A 21,398-nucleotide genomic window follows, 5' to 3' on the forward strand; every position below is an offset into this window, starting at 1 on the left:
TTCATTTCACATTTTTATTAGTAGACAGATGTGCAGAAAAGACAAAATATAACTACTGAAGGGGAAGACAACACAAAATGCATCAGTTAATTATTTCTGGTAAATTATACTGAAGAGAAAAAGAAAAACAAAAAGGAAAAACATCTGGGCTTTCACCTAAGAAAACTACTTAGAAATCTAGTGTACCCTGCTGGTTTCAGAATGGTTGAAAACTGCATTTGAAGGGGCCTGTAGTTGCAAATGTAAACGCTAATATCAGCCAAGACAGGAGAAAAGGGTCAAGATAAAAACTCCAGAATACACAGATCAGGTAAACATTTTTTCTGCAATCTCTTAAATAGTTAAAAAAAAAACCAAAAAACAAAACAAAACAAAAAAAAAAAAAACCAAAACAAAAAATCCCACCCTCATACTTCAGTTTGTATCTCAAAAAGAAACCAGCAAGTCAACAAGCAATGACACTGCACAGGACAGCAGGAAAGAGAAATCAGTCTGTTCAATGTAGGAGCGCTCAAAATAGTTTGCTTTTGAGTTTAAAAAAAGGTAGAGTCATGATAATGCATCTTACAACACCAAGCTTGAAAATACAAGTCACTGGAGAGTATACAGTGAAGACGGTCAAAAGTACAAAGGGAATCCTGAAAGATGCAGTATCCTCATTTCAAGCCATGAGCACAGCCACACTCTGCTCCTTCACCCTCCAAACAGCACCCGAAACATGGAAGGTGGTGTCCCTATCCCCATGCAGCCCCAGGACTGCGGGTGCCCCACACCATCACTGGTGCAGGGAAGCCCCTCTTCCAGCACCAGAAACACCAGGGGCCGAGCCTGTCCTTGCTGGAAGTGGGATGAGCTGGGGCAACACCTGCGGGATGCTGCAGGAGGGGTCTGGCTGCCTCCCCAGGTAACATGCAGGCTGGAGGCAGAGGGTCACAGGAGCACTGGGGGACAAGGTGTCACCGCAGGGGCTGTCCCTGCTGCAGCACATCCCAGCCAAGGAGTGTCCTGGATGCACATCTGCCCTGCTCACTTGCAGAGAGCACACCAGCCTTCATCACCCCAAGGGCTGCCCTCTCCTGCTCTCCATCCAAGCGCTCATTCCCATCCCACTCCTCCTTGTCCCCCGGGACAAGGCCACGGAGCTGATGACAGAACAAAGGTTACTCCCAGCGAAGCACCCCGGTGACGTACCATTGAAAGCCCTGAGATACACCAAGGGGAGGCAGAAGCAAGTGCCCGAGCCTGCAGCTCTGTCAGGGTAAAACTACCTCTGTACCTGTGTTGATGGAGGGTCTTGCACCTCGGCCCTGCTGCTGGAGGTGCAGGCTCAGCACAGGAGGAGCATGCAAAGGGTGAACTGGGGCCACTGCACCACAGGCAAACACAAGCAGCACACTGCAAAGGGGTGAGGGTGCTGAGTGACTGGGGAAGAGGGTTCTGCAGACACGAGCAAGCCGGATCCCCCCCTAAGCTCTGCCAAGAGATCCCAAAAACATGCAGAAGGCTGAGCTTAGTGCACCGGCTGAAGCATGCTGCGAAAGAGCCTGTCTAACCCTGCCGCTGGCCTTCTATTACAGCCTGAAAGCACCGTGTACCCCTCTCCGGTGGGCTGCACACATGCACCCGTGCTCTCCCCCCAAGGCAGGGGGAGAGCCTGGCACACATCCATCCCCTCTGCCCCATAGCTTCTGCAGGCACAGGGGCAGCCTGGCCACCCCAGGCAGGCACCAAAGGCAGCTCTTTATCTCTGCATTTACCAAAGTGTGACCTACATAAACACCACAAACACTGGACACAGGCTGCAGGAAGCAAGGGCTGCTAGCAAGCACTGCGGCAGGAGTTTATAAGTATCCCCCCCCTGCCAAAAAGTAGCTGAGGATGAAGGCTGACCTGCTGGGCAGCGTGATGCGTATCTGTTCTCCTCCCTCCACAGAGGGGCAGCTCCAGCAGGCCTCAGCAGCACAGCTAAACTGAGCTTTCCCAACCCCGACCTAGTCTGAAAGAGAATAAAACATAAAATAAATAGCAACCCAGGGCTCAGCTGTACAGACATGAAGTGTTAAGTGTTTATTTTAGGGTTCCTATCAAAAGCCTTTTTCAGAGACAAAGCTGATTGTGCCCTCTGGGGCTCCAGGGACCAGCTATTTCCTATCTTGAGCAGGCTGGAAAAGGAATACTGTACCTTTCAGTGATACCCCATCAAGCTAGACACAGTAGCTTTACACTCTCCGCCCCACACCTTATAAAGGAAAAGCCACCACCACAAGGCTAAACGAATGTACACACACTATTATTGTAAATGGAGCAGCTAAACCTTGGCAATTTGCTTTATGTGGATCTTGTTTTGTTTTTAATTCCCCAGTAAATGCAGCACTTGAGCTCCCCCAGAAAAGAATGAAAAAACCAACCCAGCTTCCAGTGGGTTTATTCCAGCTTTAAATACATTAAACATCTCAATGCAAGACTGCAACTCAAGAACCTAAAGGCGAGCAAACCTGTTTTCGCTGTGAGCTGTTTCGTAGAGAAGTGAAAAGGGTTTTTTTTTTTCTTTTCTTTTTTTCAAAAAGAAATCGTAATACAGTGATAAAAGGGCTAAGAATGCAAGAATTCAGACATTCTGTGGAGGGTCTCTAAGAGGTCCATAAAAAAGGAGCAAACAGATCCATACAACGGGAGACAGCAGGAGACAAGAGTTTGTTTTTTTTTCTTTTGGCCCTCCCCCCCCACTTTTTTGCTGGACTGCTGCTATGTTACCGCTGCTCCCTTCTGGCCTGAGTCGGCAGGGCAGTACAGGGACACCGGGGGAGCAGGTCACGACTCCTCGTTGCCAGAATCATCATCATCGTAACAGTCGGCATCCTCCTCCTCTTCATCTTCGTCGTCAATGTCGTCGTCGTACAAGTCGTCGTAAAGCAAATCCGAACTGTTGTCATTGGAAGGCACTTTAGTTTTGATGCAGTACTCTGCCAGCGTAGTGGGGACCTTCACGCCATCCTTCTCTGCCTCAGCTTTGGTGGCCAAAACCTGTTTCCTGCAGCGAGAAGGATGCACAGAGTGAGCAGGGCCGCATGCCAGTGCGGCTCGGTCCCTGCCAGCCCCAGCCCTCCTGGCACCTCAGCGTCAGCAGAGCTGATGTTTGGCTGAAGCATCACAAACAGCACCAGGAACAGATACAGCTCCTGCAGCTGCGGGTTTGGGAGTGCTCCAGGGGTGTCTGCAGCACACACGTGCCCAGCAACACACAAAATCAGTTATCCTACAGGACTCCGCAACAGAGACCTCCGGCAGAGCTCAGAGCAAATTACACCACATCTGCTATGGAAGGGATGGTCAGGGATTTCCCGTGATGATTTATTGACTCTACCCCAGCATGCTCCGAACTGCGATTCCTGCAGCCATCTCCCAGCTCTGAGCTCCCACGGGACGGTAACAGCATTCGGAGCACGTGGCTGCACTCTGGGCTGCTGCCGTGGCCCTGGTGCTGCTGGGGCTGGCAGAAGACAAGTGTTTCCTCTTGCCTCAGGACAGGCTCTGGCTTGGGCCATAGCACTTGGGCTATGGGGGACCGTCAAGGTGAGGAGCAGATGGCAGCCTGTCCCTTCACCCCGCACGGTCTCCCATACCCTGCTGATGGATTACATCCAGCTCTGCTGAAGCCAAGGGCACTGGAGGCAAAGATAACCTCCTAGCGAGGCTCTCAGCACACTGACTGCCACACACAGCTCCAGCCAGGGGTATATCCTGCATGTTCAGCTTGCGGCCAAGAAGGCAAATGGCATCTTAGGGTGCATTAGAAAGGGAGTGGTTAGTAGGTCAAGAGAGGTTCTCCTCCCCCTCTACTCAGCATTGGTGAGGCCGCATCTGGAATATTGCGTCCAGTTCTGGGCCCCTCTGTTCAAGAAGGACAGGGAATTGCTTGAAGGAGTCCAGCGCAGAGCCACAGAGATGATTAAGGGAGTGGAACATCTCCCTTATGAGGAGAGGCTGAGGGAGCTGGGTCTCTTTAGCTTGGAAAAGAGGAGACTGAGGGGTGACCTCATCAGTGTTTACAAATATGTAAAGGGTAGGTGTCAGGATGATGGAGCTAGGCTTTTTTCAGTGATATCCAGTGATAGGACAAGGGGCAATGGGTGTAAACTGGAACATAGGAAGTTCCACGTTAACATCAGGAAGAACTTCTTTACTGTAAGAGTGACAGAGCACTGGAACAGGTTGCCCAGGGGGGTTGTGGAGTCTCCTACACTGGAGATATTCAAGGCCCGCCTGGACAAGTTCCTGTGTGATGTACTGTAGGTTACCCTGCTCTTGCAGGGGGGTTGGACTAGATGATCTTTTTAGGTCCCTTCCAACCCTTGGGATTCTGTGATTCTGTGAAGTCAGTGCAGATGTGCTCTTGCCCAGTCCCACTGCAGTATGGGCTGCCCATCCACTGCTCCACAGCAACCTGGCTCAAGTTTACATCATCTCCCTACAGCACCTGATGAACCATGAACTTCTCAGCAAAGGCCAGTCAAGACTGAACAGTGCTTCCAGCTAATCAAACCCAGCTTTGCAAGCACTTGCCAAATCCCACTGATACGCCTTCGAATTGGAGGGACAAGATTATGATTCATGAGTGCATTAAGCACACACTTAGTAGGATGCAGTCAGTTTGAATCACATCCCAAGCAATGCAGGCAGTGCTCAAAGGCAAGCAGGGACTTCAACTGGGATTTACAAGCAGCCAATAGGTTTTGCAGAGCATTGTGCCTGATTAGCATGAAAAAAGAATTCAGACTGATCAGCCCAGTCCTTCTGCTCCAGAAGTTTATGCTGCTCCTGTGTGCTGGGAATCCTAGAGGGACCAGAAGCATGGACTTGGAATACGATGATAGAATTCATTTCCAGAGAAACAACCACAGCGAGAAGCTGGTTTCAGCAAATTCTGCAAGCAGCCTGTTTTACAGGATTCAAAGCCAGAGGCTGGTGGCATCAAAAAATGACAAAGCTTACCTTATGATTTCAGCGTACTCCTTGTCTTTTCCTTTACTGTCCCTCCATTTCCTGAACATGACTGACGCATCCACATTGGCAGGAGAGAACGTGTTGGGCTCATTAAGCAAAGAGATTACACTCAGTAAGATAGTCCTGAAAAAGGTAACCACAACAGCAGTCAGAATTAACACATTCGCTGGTTCTGGACGCCGACAACTTCTTTAGGTCAGGAACTTGTTTTATGTCTTATCTTAAGCTAAGGATAATTTAAGGATAATATCTGAAGTGGGAGCAGATACGCACAAACTTCAGATCCTGGCATAGGAACAGTGACACAACACAAACTCCAAGGATCTTACAGCAGCCTTTCAGTACCTAAAGGGGGCCTACAAGAAATCTGGAGAGGGACTTTTTACACTGGCATCTAGTGACAGGACAAGGGGGAATGGCTTTAAACTGGCAGAGGGGAGACTGAGATTAGACATCAGGAAGAAGCTCTTCCCTGTGAGGGTGCTGAGGTGCTGGCACAGGTTGCCCAGAGAAGCTGTGGCTGCCCCATCCCTGGCAGTGTTCAAGGCCAGGTTGGACACAGGGGCTTGGAGTAAGCTGCTCTAGTGGAAGGGGTCCCTGCCCGTGGCAGGGAGTTGCAACTTGGAGTGCTTCTGTGATTCTGTGATCTCATCTGACTACAAACCACCATGTCTGTGCCTGTGACAGGGAAGGAGGCAAAGTCAGGATCACACCAGAGTGCAGCATGTCCACACCACCATGAATGGTCAGCCCCTAAGGCTGCTGTAACAGCACTCAAGCACAACAAGGGGAAGACTGTGCAGTTGTTTCTCAGTATCCAGGCAAGCTGCCCAGGGCCCAGCAGGATTCAGTTGCAGGTACTCAGCAAAGCCAGAAGAAGCCATTCACACAACCCCTGGCAGGCAGACTGCCTCCCTCCATGTCTAGAGCAGCACAGAGCTGCTGACTGCCCTGCTGGTATTTACTGGGGCAAACACCACCTCCCTCACCCAGCCCCTTCTCATGCATCTCCTACAACCTTTTGCACTTCGGAGAGCCAACCCTTCACTGCTCACACATTGCCACAACCAGCACAAAACTCTGTGAGTCCCATCAGGTGGCTCTGCACACCCAGCTATCTGGCTGTAGCTACCACCACAACAACTTCACCATGTCCGAAGTGGTTCTGCTGTCAACAGCTCTAGAACTAAATAGAAGGGAAGAACAAGAGATGAGGAGTATGTCTTGAACTACAGTTCTGCTTTGCAGAACTTGATTAAAGTAGACTAGAGGCCCTCCTGTACTTGCATGGATTTAGTGGCACATTAAGAGCAGCATGTGCTGAGCAGATCTACCAGATCATATATCCAGGAAATGCTTGGTCATTTGGATGCTGAGTTTCTTGAAAGGTTTTGAAACTAGACACTTGTGTCTGGCCAGGCTGCTCAGCACAGCTATCAGGAGAGTCTTACACAATTTACTTTCCAAATGTTATAATTCAGTAGGAAAAGAAAACAGCAGCTCTGGAAAAAAACTGGTCAGACTGGAATGATGGGCAGAATTGAAACCATCTTCTACTTTGTCTCAAGAGTTCATTTAAAATCCTTCGATTCTTAGCAAACAGGCTGTAAAGGCACCATGTAAGCTCAAGCATCACTGTAGCAGATTTACTGTAAAGCAAGTGAAGTCTAGGGGAGACTGAGGGCAGGAATTCCTATCTGGATTTAGCATCTGCTCTACCACACCTTCTACCAACAAACTGAGGAGAAGCCAGTTTGCATTGCAGTCCCCCAAAGTCACTGAAAAGCTAATTAAATACACCAAGGCAACTATTTATTACACATTGCACTCCTCATCCCTGACCAGCACATTAGATCAGCTTCATCACTGGATACCTTAAGAGCTGAACAGGGTTTGAGCTCTAACTCAAACCCTGCTATTGTGGGTAAAAGGTGAACAAGGTACAGTAATGGGAATGGATCCCGTTAGGATCTGGCAGGACCAAAACCACAAAAAGGTTCAGCTGAAAACATCCTCAGCATCAGGTGGACTGGGTACAGGCTGACCCTCTGCAATACTGTCAGGAATCTCTCAGGTGAGGTTATTCTAGCATGTTATTTCATGAAAGCTGATCGCATGACAAGTGGGGATTTCAAGCCTGCCTCCTGCTTTCTTGCATCCCCCACCCCATCCTGGGGAACAGCAAGCTCTTTTAAGTGTTTACAGAGCTGTTGTCTTCAGAGTGAGTCCCTCTGCACCCCTTTGCTGGCTGCTGCCTCCAGATGGTAGAGGCTCAAGGAAACAGACCTGTTACATGTTTTTTTCCTCTCCATGTATCAACAAAAGGCTTAGACACAGATGAATTTCATTGAAAACGGATACTGAATTTCATCAAAACCAGCACAGACTGGTCTTCCCAAGTACATCCTTTAACATACCTTGCTGGAAAAGGATGTTCTTTTATTCCAGCTGCTACCCATGTTGCAGCCTCTCAGAGCCACCTCTAGAGGTAGGTATAGATTTGTCCAGGCATGTTTTTTCTCTCCAGTATAAAGCAGTTTTGGCTTAGGCTGTACTGACAGTTGTGTTAGCGCATTGAGCTGGTTGCAGGAACCATCCAGATCTCAGCCAAAAAAAGCCAAAATGGGCACCCTCAGGAAACAAGGCAATAGTGAGACAGGACATCACCTATCCTGACAAGATACAGATGTACCAACATCCTGAAGAGTATGCTCTGTTCTGGCCTGTGCACCTCAAAGGACAGAGGGGAGACAGGGGACATACGAAGAAGGGCAAATAAAAGGAACAGAGAACCTCAATTCTAAATCCTGCCACCAACTCCTCAGCTTCACTGGCTTCAGGACGCAAGAAAAGCGGTATTCTCTGTCACAGATCATGGCTGCATTCCTTTACATCTTGCTGGATGTTTGCCATATTTACTTACGCCTGCCTCATCTACCTCTGAGTGATGGGAAAGTCCGTATTAACTGTGTTTAAAGAAATTAATGAGCATGTTTGACATCGCAGAGGTGGAAGCAAAGGTGCTCTCGAAGCTGAAGGATGATATTCCCCCTCAACCACAGTCATCTGCAGTAAATGGTCAATACTCAGCAGGATTTACAACACTAAGCAGCTGAAGAGAAGCCCTCAGTGACACAGCCAGCTCGTTACAAGCATGCTCCCCTTCCACACATTCAGCCCTGCTGCTTTCTGTCTAACACTGGAGCTGTGCAAAGCCAGATGGGAGCCCAGCAGGATTTGTTGCTATCAGCACTCAGCCCAACAGGTGATGCTGGTAGCAGGGTAGCAGTTAAGAACAAGGCTTATTTCCGCTAGTTGATCGATCTGAGAAATGTTTGCTCCCCAGATGTCACCCTTAAGCCCTACATGTTCCAATGGAGTAAGCACTAAAAAACTGCAACATGGTAATGGAAAGTAGAAGTCAGAACTAGCACTATAAGAAGTTGCATGTCAATTTTTAGGGCTGTATATAAAGAAATGTTCAAACTGTGTGCAATATTGAGTAATTAATGCCCAGAGCTGTCCCCTAACTATGAGTTAAGGCTTGTCACCTAATCAGTTCTTTATGGCAGTGTCTTGCAATGGGAATTAAATTCAGCTGGTTTTCAAAGCATGGAGAGGGTTAGCCTTGAATGCCTCTGGTACTTAGTGATCCTTCATTTCTTTTTGACAGGAAGAAAACTACCTGGCTAACTGTTCAAGATACCACACTGCAGGACAGGAGACAAATGCTGCAAGGCAAATTTATGCCCAGTAGGCAGATTTATGCACAAAGTTACTCCTACTGGGTCTGAATACTCTTTTCCACTACTGGTATCTTGGAGGAGTTTGAAATCCGTAAGTGTAGAATAACACAGACTGGGAAAGGCTAGGATATTGGAGAACTGCTTGAAGAGCATGAAACCCTGTGAACAGGACAGAAGGCTCCACACTGTTAGCCCAGTATCAGGACACACTGCACTCCAGTATCTTCAGACAGCTTAATAAGTCTGGTTCCCATTTAAATCAAGCCCTAAAATCCCCAAATTCCCTTCCAAACACATCTCAATACAAGCCTTAGTCTTGGAGAGAGATGATAGGCCTTTGAGGTCACTGTTGTACATGCAATTCACAGTTACCTGACATTTTGGGTAGGGTTCCACCTCTCAGATGGCAGCTCTCCACTTTGTGGATCATCTACAGGTGGGTGAAGAATTGAAATACATACATCTCCATTCTGCAAAACAGAAACAGAAGTTGAGAACCACCTGGTTTGAGGCAGAGGTCTGATGACAACTCCACCACTCTGTGTTCTGAGCAGTTTAACCTTGTTGATAGGAACACCCCATGTACCAGTGAAAATGTGCAAGAACTGGAAATGGTTCTCAATTCTTCCTGGGTCTATTCTACCTATAGGCTCTAAAGTTTCCCTTGCTAAGCAGGGTTAGCCTGCAAATTGGTACAAAGCAATCTCAAGTCAAAAGGTTTAACAAAAGCAGCAGAGCAAGAAAAACAGTAATAAAATCACACAAAACTGAATTGGTCTTGAGACAGAATGTACTGTCACAGTGACAGACATGAACTTTAGCCACAGGAGACCCAAAGCAGGGTTAAAAAAATTTCTTGTTCCCAGTGGTATCAAGTTAGCTACAGGAATTTTTGAATTGAAGGGTTTAGCACTCTCTATACTAGCTCAGGTATCAAAACAATGGTCCTCCCAGGACACAAGAAGGTTGAACAGACAGCGCAGGGCAGGCTTACACTGCTCCCCTAGGACACAGCTGCTTGAAATAGCAGGAGAAAAAAGCAGGGGATGCTCTCTGAAGGTTTCACTGAAAATGCCTTCCAGCATGCAAGAGGAAGAATATTCTGTCAGCATATGGAAGTCACACAGCCACATAATCCTCAATCTGTGTTTTACTCACCGGTGTCATAGACCAAATATAGACTTAAAGCTTCATAAGCTACCATTTATAAACACTTTAGGAAGCCTGTAAAACCAATTCTCCATAAGCAACATCACCCTGACACAATTACTTTATAGGAGTGCTATTGCGCTTTTCACCACAGCTGATACTCCCCACCAAAGTTGACTCCAGGGACTCATGAGATCCCAAGGTCTTATGTAAGGATGGGGTGAATGTGCAGAAAGGGCCCAAGGGCAGCTAGCAAATGTTGGCACCTCTGGCTTCCTGGCTGGTGAGATGACTTACAAGTTCCTAGAGACAGCCCCACACCTTCAGGTGGCGCAGCCTCAGCAGAGGCAGCACTCATGCTGTCCCTGTCACCCTGATCCAAGGCACAGGTTGATGACAGAGGATCAGTTCTGTTCAAGATTGCAAGCAGCAGCTCCCCATGCGTCTAGTCTCAGATACATCCTGACAACCCTCCAAAGCTGCTCAACACACAGGAGCCAGAGCACAAATTAGTACTGCTCACAGGGATAGCATCCATGCCTTTGAGCCTGAGCCAGTGATCACACCTACAGATAGCAGCAGCTCACATGAAGGGCTTCACAAACATTTCAACTCACCTTGAACAAACAATGACACTTGTTTTATAGCCAGATGATATCCTTCTTCAGTGTTGGAGGCTTGTGATCAGTATCCAGATTTCAGTGGCTCGCTAACCCTGCCAGGTATGCTAACCCAGCAAGCTCTTACTTTGAAGCAGGCTTTGTCAGGAACACAATTACACACAGCAACATATTACCTGGAGCTGCTGAATAACCAAGCTTGCACTTATGTTGCTGGAACAGTTTGCCCTAACAAGGCAGTTTCCTTTTTGTGACTCCAGCGGGCTTGTGCAATCTAAAGATATTCTTTAATATAATTTTAAGGTGAAGGTAACCTTACTAATGTCAAGACTATGTTCACAGCCAATGCTGGTTTTACTGATTTCCATGAATTTACAGAGTTTTTTCCTTTATCCATCTCCTGGGATAATACAGTGCTGGTAACCAGAAGAAAACATCACAGCACTTGGGGAAGTCTCTCAAAGCAATCAGGTCAGCAGCATGCGGACGAGCAACTATTTGGCAATACGAAAGCAGAAACAGAAGCAAGGATGCAAGAAGTTTCTCTCTTGCATCAACCAACATTACGTGTTTGGGACTTCAAGCAGGACAGCACTGCATTAGAATCCGGAAGGGTAAAAGTGTCATGGGGCCCAATGAGATCAGCATAGAGTTTTAGGGATCAGTGTGGTCAATGCAGTTTTACCAAAATTCAGCTAGATGACCTAATTAAACTGAAGATGGGGAAGACACTCAAGTTTCTCAAGTCTCATTGCTAAGAACTGGAACATCAGCCCCAATCTCTCCATCTAGAAACACCCGCAGGTTCTGTCAACTGCTACTTTCTTTCATCTTCCTTACACTGAAAAGGATTATTTCCCCCTCCTGAAAAACCTTCAAACCTCAAGCCCTTTGCTGATTTAGTCTCAGTTTCATCTGGAGTTATCCCTGCGCTTCATCTTTGTTGCTTAAATGTTGTTTCCAAAACAGTCTGCAAGCTGCTTCAGATTCCCTCAGCTCCAAGAAATACTGCTACGAATATAAAGCCGAGAGCTGGAGTATTTGAAGAGTAACCCCAAACTACACCCAGCAAGTTTTGGGTGAGTTTCTCCTCCTACCTTCAGTTGTTTCTAGAGCCAATTTTTCATCTTTCCCACCAGGACTGGAAGAGGTCCTTTCCAAGACTCATTTTTTACATACCAGTTTGGTAACCATTTCCCACTCACCTCCTGCATGAGAATTTCTGGATTCACAATCAACATCCACAGGATGGATCTGCAGGTCTCAAAGTTATCTTTATTTAAAGATCAACTCTCATGTAACTGAAATAGAGCCTTAAAGAGAAACACCATCCTTGGCTACATGCCGAGTCCAAAACTCAAGTCAGAAGACTGCCAGATGACTCACTTAAGCACCCATAAAATTGCCAATGCTAATGACATGGCACTTCAGCTGGGTCTGCCTGCTGCAGGTATGAGAATGGCTCCATCCCTACCTCCAAGAACAGCATTTCCTACAACATTTAGATTAAACTGCCCAGCCACGAGGCTGACGTAACGTCAGCTTTAGTTGATGTTAACCACTTCAGTTATGGCTACAGACATTTAGTACCTTCAATACTTCCAAAAGCTTAAGGAAGTAGAAAGCCTTCTCACATGCTTGAGAAAAAGTTGCTTAAAAAGCACCTTACCTCATAAATGTTGGGGTGCCACATTTTGGTCAGGAATCTGAAGGTAGGTGGTGAGTATGGATAGTCAATGGGAAATTTAATGTGAGCCTGGAAAAAGCAAAATATTTTAGTTCAGAAACAGAACAAGTAAAACAAACAAACAAAAAAGATAAACAAGCAACAATTACAGTGAAAACTTGGAAAAAACAAATTTCAGTTAAGGCTATTAAATTGCTCACTTTATAAACAGTGCTCATATGACCCCACAGTATAACTACATTTATTTCTTACTATCAAAACACTAACTGAACAAGAAAAACCTAAATGGACTGACCTGGGCTGGTTAATGCTCAGAAAACAAGCCAAAGGACATCTACCACATCCTAATTCAAGAGGATCTATTCAACAATTGCTGTTAAACAGGGTTAAATGGATTTGAAAAGCTGCTACTCAAGATACTACTGCTGTCTTTATGGGTTCAGAAGCAGGCTAAAAGTATTTGCCAAGGTGAACAGACCTGTTTTACATTTGCCACTGCAAAGGACTTTGGGGTTTTTGCCTGTCTTCTGTGAAAGCTGAGCTGGTCCACCTACCCATGGTCACAATACTACATTTTATGCCACCACAAGTATTTCCAAAGTCTGAATACCATCTCTGTTTAATAAATCACTGCAACCAAACTGATGAACCAAATATTGATGGGCAATGACAGCAAACATCACTTTCCAGTGGTCAGCAGCCAGCTGTAGGGCAAGACAAAGTTAGTTGTGGGAAGACTGCAGAGATCCCAGCACTGGGTATTAACTTCTCTGTGCCATCCTGCCATTCACAGTAGTCAGAAACGCCAGACAGCAGAAAAAAAGGTCTGTATCTGGACTAATGGGGACTTGCATGCTGCTTGTTGCACTGTGGAGCACAAACGCTTCCCTTGGCACTGCTCAGCCTTCCAAGAAAATCCCACTACCAGTCTAGTGTAGGATCTCCAGCGAGGCATCTCCTGGCCCCTGCACCACAGCCAGGCTCACATGTGACTGAGAATGAGAGAAGAGATCCCAAACGCAAGGTGCATGTGATGAGAGGAGAACCCCAGGCCAACCCCTTCCACTTAAGCATCCAACCGTGCCACCCGGACCAGGGGTGCGCTGCCCCTGTTCAACAGCCACGGGAAGTTTTATTCCCAGAAACAGGCAAGCAAACAAACAGGATTACTGGAGCCACCTGGCTACAGTTTCACTTATAGATCAGTACATGCCTTTGCGTGCAATCCAGGTTTTATGGAGCCAGAGGGCCAGGTAGCCAAGAAAAGAAAGGTTTTCTGTTCATCTTTACGAAACAAATTCAGCAGCTCATGTGGCTTTACTTTCTGTACATGCCTGCTCATGATACTGACTGTATGTGGGTATGTTACAGCAGCACTGAGTCTTCACCCTGCAGTCATTTGCCATGGCATACTCGAAACCACAAGATTTATGATCTGCTTAAACAATCCTAGCCCACAGCCTAAGGTCAGTTACATGAACAGCATTCCTCCCAGAAGAGCAAGAGAATGTCTCTTGTTACCACACTGCCTCCAAAGAGAGCAGTTGCTGCAGCAAGGACATGCCTGGCTCTACAACATGCTACCCTGCACAGGGAGCAGAACAGAGGTTTACCAAGGGCAGAGTAGATTCACTTCAGCTCAAGCACTTGCATCATGTAGCTGCAGACTCCTACTGATCCCTGGGATTTTCCCAAGAAAACCCATTCTTGTGCTTACGTGCAGTTTTATGAGATCCAAGACATGAAACAGCCCAAGGACGGAGATCAAAAATGCAACAAAACTCAGGCTGAGCTAGCTACACGACTTCTTGGCAGAACCTTTCTGTCTTCTACACAGGTATAGTTTCTAGGTGACCAATAAAGCACACTGACAGTAGTGTGCCAGCATTACCATGTTTGCATCCCACATGTGGCCAAGGAGCTGAGGGTGCAGGCCTCATCCGTCTCAGTAAAAACCCCCTGCTCTCAAACTGCCTAACCCTGAGAGTTTCACCTCAGTAAGACCACTGCAAAAGCTGAGCCCAGAGCACCAGTTATGGCCTCTGTGTGATGTAGACTCCTGCAGAAGCTGTATATTCCAGAAGAGTGTTTCAAACTTCCAAATCCTGTTTTGTAGCCACAACTGTTTAAAGGAAAAGGGCTATCTGCCTGCAATAACAATCATTACAGAATTAAATAAAGCTGATGTGAAGGATGCCTCTTGATCTTTGGGGCCAGAAAGTGCATCTGTAGAGAAATTAAATCTTCTTCTCATGTGGAGGCAGCCAAGAGCCAAGTCTGCCTGTAACCTCTTCCATATCTAGAGAAACCAGTCACATTGCTTGTCAATAAGCCATTTCTTACTAGCCTGAGTTTAGTATATTGAGACGCTGTACTGGAGGATAAAGCAAGAGCAGCTTCTCCACAAACCTGATTTCAGAACCAAAAGCCACCAAACTAGGAAACTCCACATTACAGGCAGGGATTTTCTCCAAACAGAAACCCAAACATACATCACTTTCAAGTCCCTACACTGAGACCATCCAGAATCTGGAAAGTGAAACCAAACACTTTTTCTGGGCATTACAAACAGGTCCTATAGAGTTACTTTGCATCTCTTCTGTAAGAGAAATCATAGGAAATTATGTAAACCCACTCTACTCTCACTGAACGCTATTTGAGTTTCTGAGTGGGCTAAGCAAGCTAAGAATTTCCAAGACAAGCTGCAAGACTGCTTGCGAAGATGCATCAACAGCCATGACTCCAGGTCATTTATTTATTTATTTTTTCACTAAAAGCCCAATTCTAAGCATGTTAAGAGACAAAAAGACCGAATTAGGCAATAAACTTATTTTTAAATAGAGCTCACAGGAAGGTTTCCTCCCTACAGTTTCACTGATGTAAGGCATATATCAGCATCTGAGCTTATTTCTGATAAGTTCAGCCAGGCTGCTGGGTTCCAAACAGTGGCAGTTTTAGGGCAGCTTGTTGTTAGCTCAGTTACAGCCAAACTAATTTAGTAGGACTAATGATGCAGCTCAGCTCCCCACCTACAAGTACCCAACCATTACAGCATTTACTATGTGATTGACAACTCTAGCTGAGCTTAAACTGAACAGAAATAATCCTATTTCAGTGTGCTGATTTTAGCTGCCTGCTCATCATGGCTCTTTTGACACCACCAAACACAGTCAACAGCCAAGAAGGTGGTGACCATAATCATCAACCCATTTCCCCCATCATCAATTTATGAACTAGGCAGACTTATAGTCCATAAAAAAAAATAAACTCCTCTGATGTTACACTGAATAGAGTAGCCTGGCAGAATTTTCAGCCCTTACAGGCGTTTACACTACTGCATGAGAACTTCAATCGCTAAGCTACATCACGACACGTATTTTAAGAATACTGCAACCAGCATGATCACTTTGTTTCCTATTTTATTGCCTTGGTTCATGCATCCTCATTAGTAACTAACACTTCAGGTTTTTCTTCTATTTAGATGAGGTAATGCCATAGTGAAATTTATGTATACTAGAAAAATAAAGTTTTACTAGATACTATGTTATTTGACTGAAAATACAAACCTAATGTTTCTACCAGACACTGACTTTAATTCCCAGTTCAGTTTCTCTGAATAATTACTACAGTGACGTTATTTATGGAGATCATGCCTATGCATTTGACCCTACACTTACACTTGGGCCACAACAACCCCGTACAACACTCCAAGCTTGGGGAAGAGTGGCTGGAAAGCCGCTCAAACAAAAAGACCTATGGGTGATGACGGATGGAGCTGAACATGAGCAGCTTGTGCCCAGGCAGCCAAGGAGCCAACAGCATCCTGGCCTGTACCAGCAATAGTGTGGCAGCAGGGCCAGGGCAGTGATCATCCCCCTGCACTGGGCACTGGTGAGGCTGCATCTCGAATCCTGCATTCAGTTCTGGGCCCCTCACTACAAGAGAGACATTGAGGGGCTGGAGCGGGGCCAGAGAAAGGCAAAAGAACTGGTGCAGGGCCTGGAGCACAAGTGTGATGAGGAACGGCTGAGGGACCTGGGGCTGTTTAGTATGGAGAAGGCTCAGGGGGACCTTATCACTCTCTACAACTGCCTGAAAGGAGGATGGAGTGAGGTGGGGGGCAGTCTCTTCTCCAAATAAAAAATGACAGGACAAGAGGAAATGGCCTCAGGCTGTGCCAGGGGCAGTTTAGATTGGATATCTGGGAAAATTTCTTCACTGAAAAACTACTCAGGCCATGAAACAGGCTGCCCAGGGCAGTGGTAGAGTCATCATCCCTTGGAGGTATTTAAAAGACATGCAGATGTGGCCCCTGGGGACATGGTTTAAATGGTAGGCTTGGCAGTGCTGGGGTAATGGTTGGACTTCATGATCTTACAGATCTTTTCCAACCTAGTTGATTCTATGACTAATATCATATTAATACCATCTCCCTCTCAGTGGGGAGCACTAATGCAGGCAGGACTCCCACCTAGCTTCAGCTGTCTAGAAACTTGGTATTTATTCCAGCCTAGCTCTATACAACACCTCTGTAGTCTGACACTGATTTCTTCTATTTCTCTCAAGATGACAAATCCTGTATTTTTAGGCAGCAAGGGTAAGAATGGTGAATCCATCCTATCTGCACACTGCAGAAAGGCCATGGGGTTAGACCACACATTTCCTGGAAAGCCACCAGCGTCACAACTGACCTGATTTGGGGAGCACCATCTGCTTTTACGGTCGCAAACAGAAAATGCAGCTGCTTGGTGTTTCTGGAAGTGCCAGTTAAAGGCAATTTTTATTTTAAAACATCACCAGCTTAATGTAAGCCCTATGAAAAGGCAGCATCAGTGAAATTGAACACCCTTTGCAAGCCTATTTAAGACCAGATGCAAAGGAAACATTTGCATTTTAAAACTATTTTGCGTGGTTTTTTGGTAATTATGTGCTACAGCCAGCCCACAGACAAGCTCCTACTGATTCCATGTGCAGGTACCACCAAGAGCTTCTACAGATCACCCACCCTGCCGCAGTGAGAGTCACAGCACTTGCAGACAGCACAAAGCCTCCTCGTTTTTCTTTTTAACAGGCATAACCAGGTTCCTTGCTGTGCACATCATCCCTTCCTGTAACTGCATTCCTAATGAATGCCTCCTGCCAGCATGCTGCTAACGACACCATACATTTAACATGCAAGAAAGCCAACAACAGGAACTACAGACCACTACTGGGTTAAGTGTTAATATCTAATCCCACAAAATGCCCTTTATGGTTTCTAGCACATCAAGCATTTTATACAATTCATCTAATGGATTCGCCTCCTCTACTTTAAGCCTGGATTAGTACACAAGTATTAATACTATGTCCTGGAAAACATGTTCAGTAGAGGTCAGCTCTAAGTACTCGCAGCCTGTTTCTCACATCAGTGAGGTTTAAAGCACCTCAGTTATCATCCAGCTTCAGAACCTGTAAAGCAGTATTAAAGCTAGCCACATCATCTTGTCAACTATTTGACAAGTTAGAAATAAATGTACAACCAACACTTCTATTTCAGCTCCAGATATTATGACTTAGGACATCAGTAATTTCTTGTGGCAGAGCTGGGCACTATCCTGGTATTTTAGTCCCAGCTCTGGCTTGATTTCCCAGCAGCAACATATCAATGTGTATTAACATCTGTTGTGCTTTTAGAGAACTAGGACCACATCACTGATCCAAGTCAGAAATCGAGTGACCAGGTCAATTAAGTCTTGTGAGTCTTGAAAAATCCCCTTCCTGGTGCAACAACTGTACGAACACTAACAGCAGCAAACCCCCTACATTCTGTATTACCTCCACTGTTTCATAGGGAATACAAATCACAAAGACCTGCACGTGAGGATTGAACTAGATCTCACATAAAGGAGATGTGGCTCTATTTTCTTGCTTGTTTAGAAGCTTCAAGTCTGTAGGGCAAACTGAGGCTAACTTACACAATCAGAGACTGGTTTGACAGGCAGGAGCCCATTCTTGTTTCACAGTAAAATGTATCTTGTATACAATTCTTAATTTAGTTATATGGGTTATTACTAAAAAGCAGTCATTTCCAATGGAAGACTCCTTTAGTTTTGGTAAAAGGAAACCTAGCTCATACTTCTTTTAACAGTAAATTGTTATTGAATATTTATCCATCCATGCTATGCTGACAAAGCTGGGACTGTCACTAAATCACCCAACCCAGACCAAAGCAGAGAGGCTGCAATATGATGGTAAAAGTTAAAGTTATACCTTTAAAGAAAGGGCTTTCACCCACATATTAGTCATTTGCTCCTCAGATCTGAAATCAGGACTAACAACATGGCTTCAGACATAAAGCCATAATTGAGCTGAATGATACAGGGGGAATTCACTAGAGCCCATTAAGCTGGTTTATATCCAAGCTCCTGTGATCTTGTACATTCACACGCCTGCTGCCTGGACCATCTCTCAAGGGATCCAAATAAATAAAACTGCTCTGAACAATGACATTAGAACAAGCAGTGCCTGGAAACCAAACCATCTTCTTCTAAAATTACTCAAAAGAAACAAAAGGATTTTTTTTCTTTTTAATATTGTCTCCCCTTGATAACAGGGATACCTTGATAACAGGTTCAATCTGGAGGTTTTAGCCTTCATGACAATAACCGCTCATGGTAGCTGCTACTCATCTGGAGACTGAGTTACCCTGCACAAGTCAGCTGCGTTTAGGATCTCAAGCAGTTCAGCAGCTAGAGAAACTGTTTCATCCTTGCAGTGGGTTTTACTGCAGGACAGTCCATGTTATAGCCCAGATAATTCTGCTGTTCAGCCTAAACCATGCAACAACCACTCTGGTCTGGCTACCAACACTGCCCATGATCCTGATCCAGCTTCAGACCAGCCAGCTCTCGCACTGAGAGCCTTCTGGGGACAGGCTAGAAGCTAAATAAGAAGTTTCCCTTGGCCAGCAGACTCCTAAAGCTGTTCCCCTCTCTGGTTGCACTACTGAGCACAGGCCAGGCGCCCATCTCCAACTGTGCACAAGTCAGCAATGCATTGCCCATGGTTTGATAGAGAGGTTTCTTCTGCTCAGCTTTATGTCTCAGGCTGATAGTGGCAAAGCAAGAGCACTTCCAGACTAGGTGAGACTTCTGAACTCCTAAACCCCCTAAGACTCAACTGTGTTATTTTGGTAATTTTTTTCCCAAAACCTCCAGTTTTGGGAAAACTGAAGCTCAGGCGAAGGAACAGATTGCAGGAGCACTCACCTACATTAGGCTAACAACCACCAGGCCCACTTCTATCACTTTTATTGCCAGTTTGACTTTAAACAATGATACAGAAAACACCATCATTGCAACAACTGCAGACATAGCATCCAGTAAGAGATTTTGAGTTTGGAAACAGCTATCCAAGCATATCTTCTATAACCTGTTTTCACTCAGAATTTGCATTTGTCTGTCACCTCTTCAGAGAAAAGGAAACTACCAGCAGCTACGTAATACCTTACTGCAAACAGAATACTTGGTCCTCTTCTGCAAGGCAAGCTGCCAGCCCAACAGCCTTACTGAGCTTTGACCAAAGGACACTAGCATTAAAGTAATTTCAGATTCCTGTGTGAGAAAGGTGACATCATACTTAAGTTTCTGTATTTTCCCAGGAATTCCCAAGCAGAAATATTAGTAGATTCTGCCCCAACTCAGCCTGACTCCAGGACAGGTCTGATTTTAACAGAAAAAAAGTAAGACTGAATACATTAAAGACTGTGACAGGCCAGATGTGATGAGATTTCTGCCATCAGTGAAGGTCCCATGTTGAGACTGTGCTCTTGGGTCTGACGCTGGTTGCAAGCAGACTGTATGTGAATTGTATGGTTTGAAATGAGGCTTGCTGGGTTTGTGTTCTGCAGAAGGGCTAGTTTGTGTGACTATATTCCGGGCAGAAACAGATGACTCAGATCTTATTTATATCTGTTCAAACACACTCACTTCCCCATTTGGACAAAATAGGAAGAATGATTCCAAATGTGTGAAACTTAAGTCTCCCTATAATGTGTAATACTTACTGAAGGAGTCAAAATACTTGGAGATACTGCACCCAAAGTTTACTCCAAATCATACATCTCTTGTTAGGTCTCTATGGTAAAGGAGAAGCTGGCACTTGAAATACCCCTACTGCAGGTATAGCTGAGGATGCTGGTACCTGAACCAGGAAAGCTCTAACACAAGTGTAGCTGTTCTAGAAACAGTCTGTGTCTACTTCAGGAAAAAGTTCTTTTCCAGCTCTTTCTACTGGTAAAAATAATAATCTGGAGCAGTGGCAGGAATATTTAAGGATGCTTATTCAAAGTATTTCTCTACATTATGGGCATCTCTGGCAGTACATGTGGAAGTCCTACAGTTAAATGTGTACAGAGTTGACACTGGGCATCTGCCTCCACTTGCCAGGCTTCAGAGTCCAGAAGACTGTCTTTTGTTCAGAATTAACCGACAGCATCTTCAACATCCTGTTCTATCTCTTATTTAAAGCTTTCACAACTTAAGTAATTAATTTTATTGAAGCAGATTTATACACACGCATGTCTGCGGAATTGCAGAATAGAATAGTTAGGGTTGGAAAGGACCTCAAGATCACCTAGTTCCAAGCCCCCTGCCATGGGCAGGGACACCTCACACTAAACCATCACACACAAGGCTTCATCCAACCTGGCCTTGAACACTGCCAGGGATGGAGCATTCACAATCTCCCTGGGCAACCGATTCCAGTGCCTCACCACCGTAACAGGAAAGAATTTCCTCCTTATATCCAATCTAAACTTCCCCTGTTTAAGTTTTAACCCGTTACCCCTTGTCCTGTCACTACAGTCACAGAATCACAGAATCACAGAATCCCAAGGGTTGGAAGGGACCTAAAAAGATCATCTAGTCCAACCCCCCTGCAAGAGCAGGGTAACCTACAGTACATCACACAGGAACTTGTCCAGGCGGGCCTTGAATATCTCCAGTGTAGGAGACTCCACAACCCCCCTGGGCAACCTGTTCCAGTGCTCTGTCACTCTTACAGTAAAGAAGTTCTTCCTGATGTTAACGTGGAACTTCCTATGCTCCAGTTTACACCCATTGCCCCTTGTCCTATCACTGGATATCACTGAAAAAAGCCTAGCTCCATCATCCTGACACCTACCCTTCACATATTTGTAAACATTGATGAGGT

General features: G+C 45.6%; 1 protein-coding gene across 1 annotated transcript in view; it reads right to left on the reverse strand.

The window, feature by feature from the left end:
- The window catches only part of LOC136005367 (ubiquitin-conjugating enzyme E2 R2), a 55,139-nt gene continuing 33,741 nt past the window's right edge, over positions 1-21,398 (reverse strand). Inside the window, exons 2-5 of the mRNA XM_065662780.1 lie at positions 12,189-12,275; positions 9,123-9,220; positions 4,993-5,127; positions 1-3,031 (exon numbers count right to left, since the gene is read on the reverse strand). Of these exons, the coding sequence (XP_065518852.1) occupies positions 2,812-3,031; positions 4,993-5,127; positions 9,123-9,220; positions 12,189-12,275 (540 nt within the window). The 3' untranslated portion in view covers positions 1-2,811. The remainder of the gene's footprint in view (positions 3,032-4,992; positions 5,128-9,122; positions 9,221-12,188; positions 12,276-21,398) is intronic.

The sequence above is a fragment of the Lathamus discolor genome, chromosome Z (assembly GCF_037157495.1).
Source record: "Lathamus discolor isolate bLatDis1 chromosome Z, bLatDis1.hap1, whole genome shotgun sequence".
Classification (NCBI taxonomy): domain Eukaryota; kingdom Metazoa; phylum Chordata; class Aves; order Psittaciformes; family Psittacidae; genus Lathamus; species Lathamus discolor.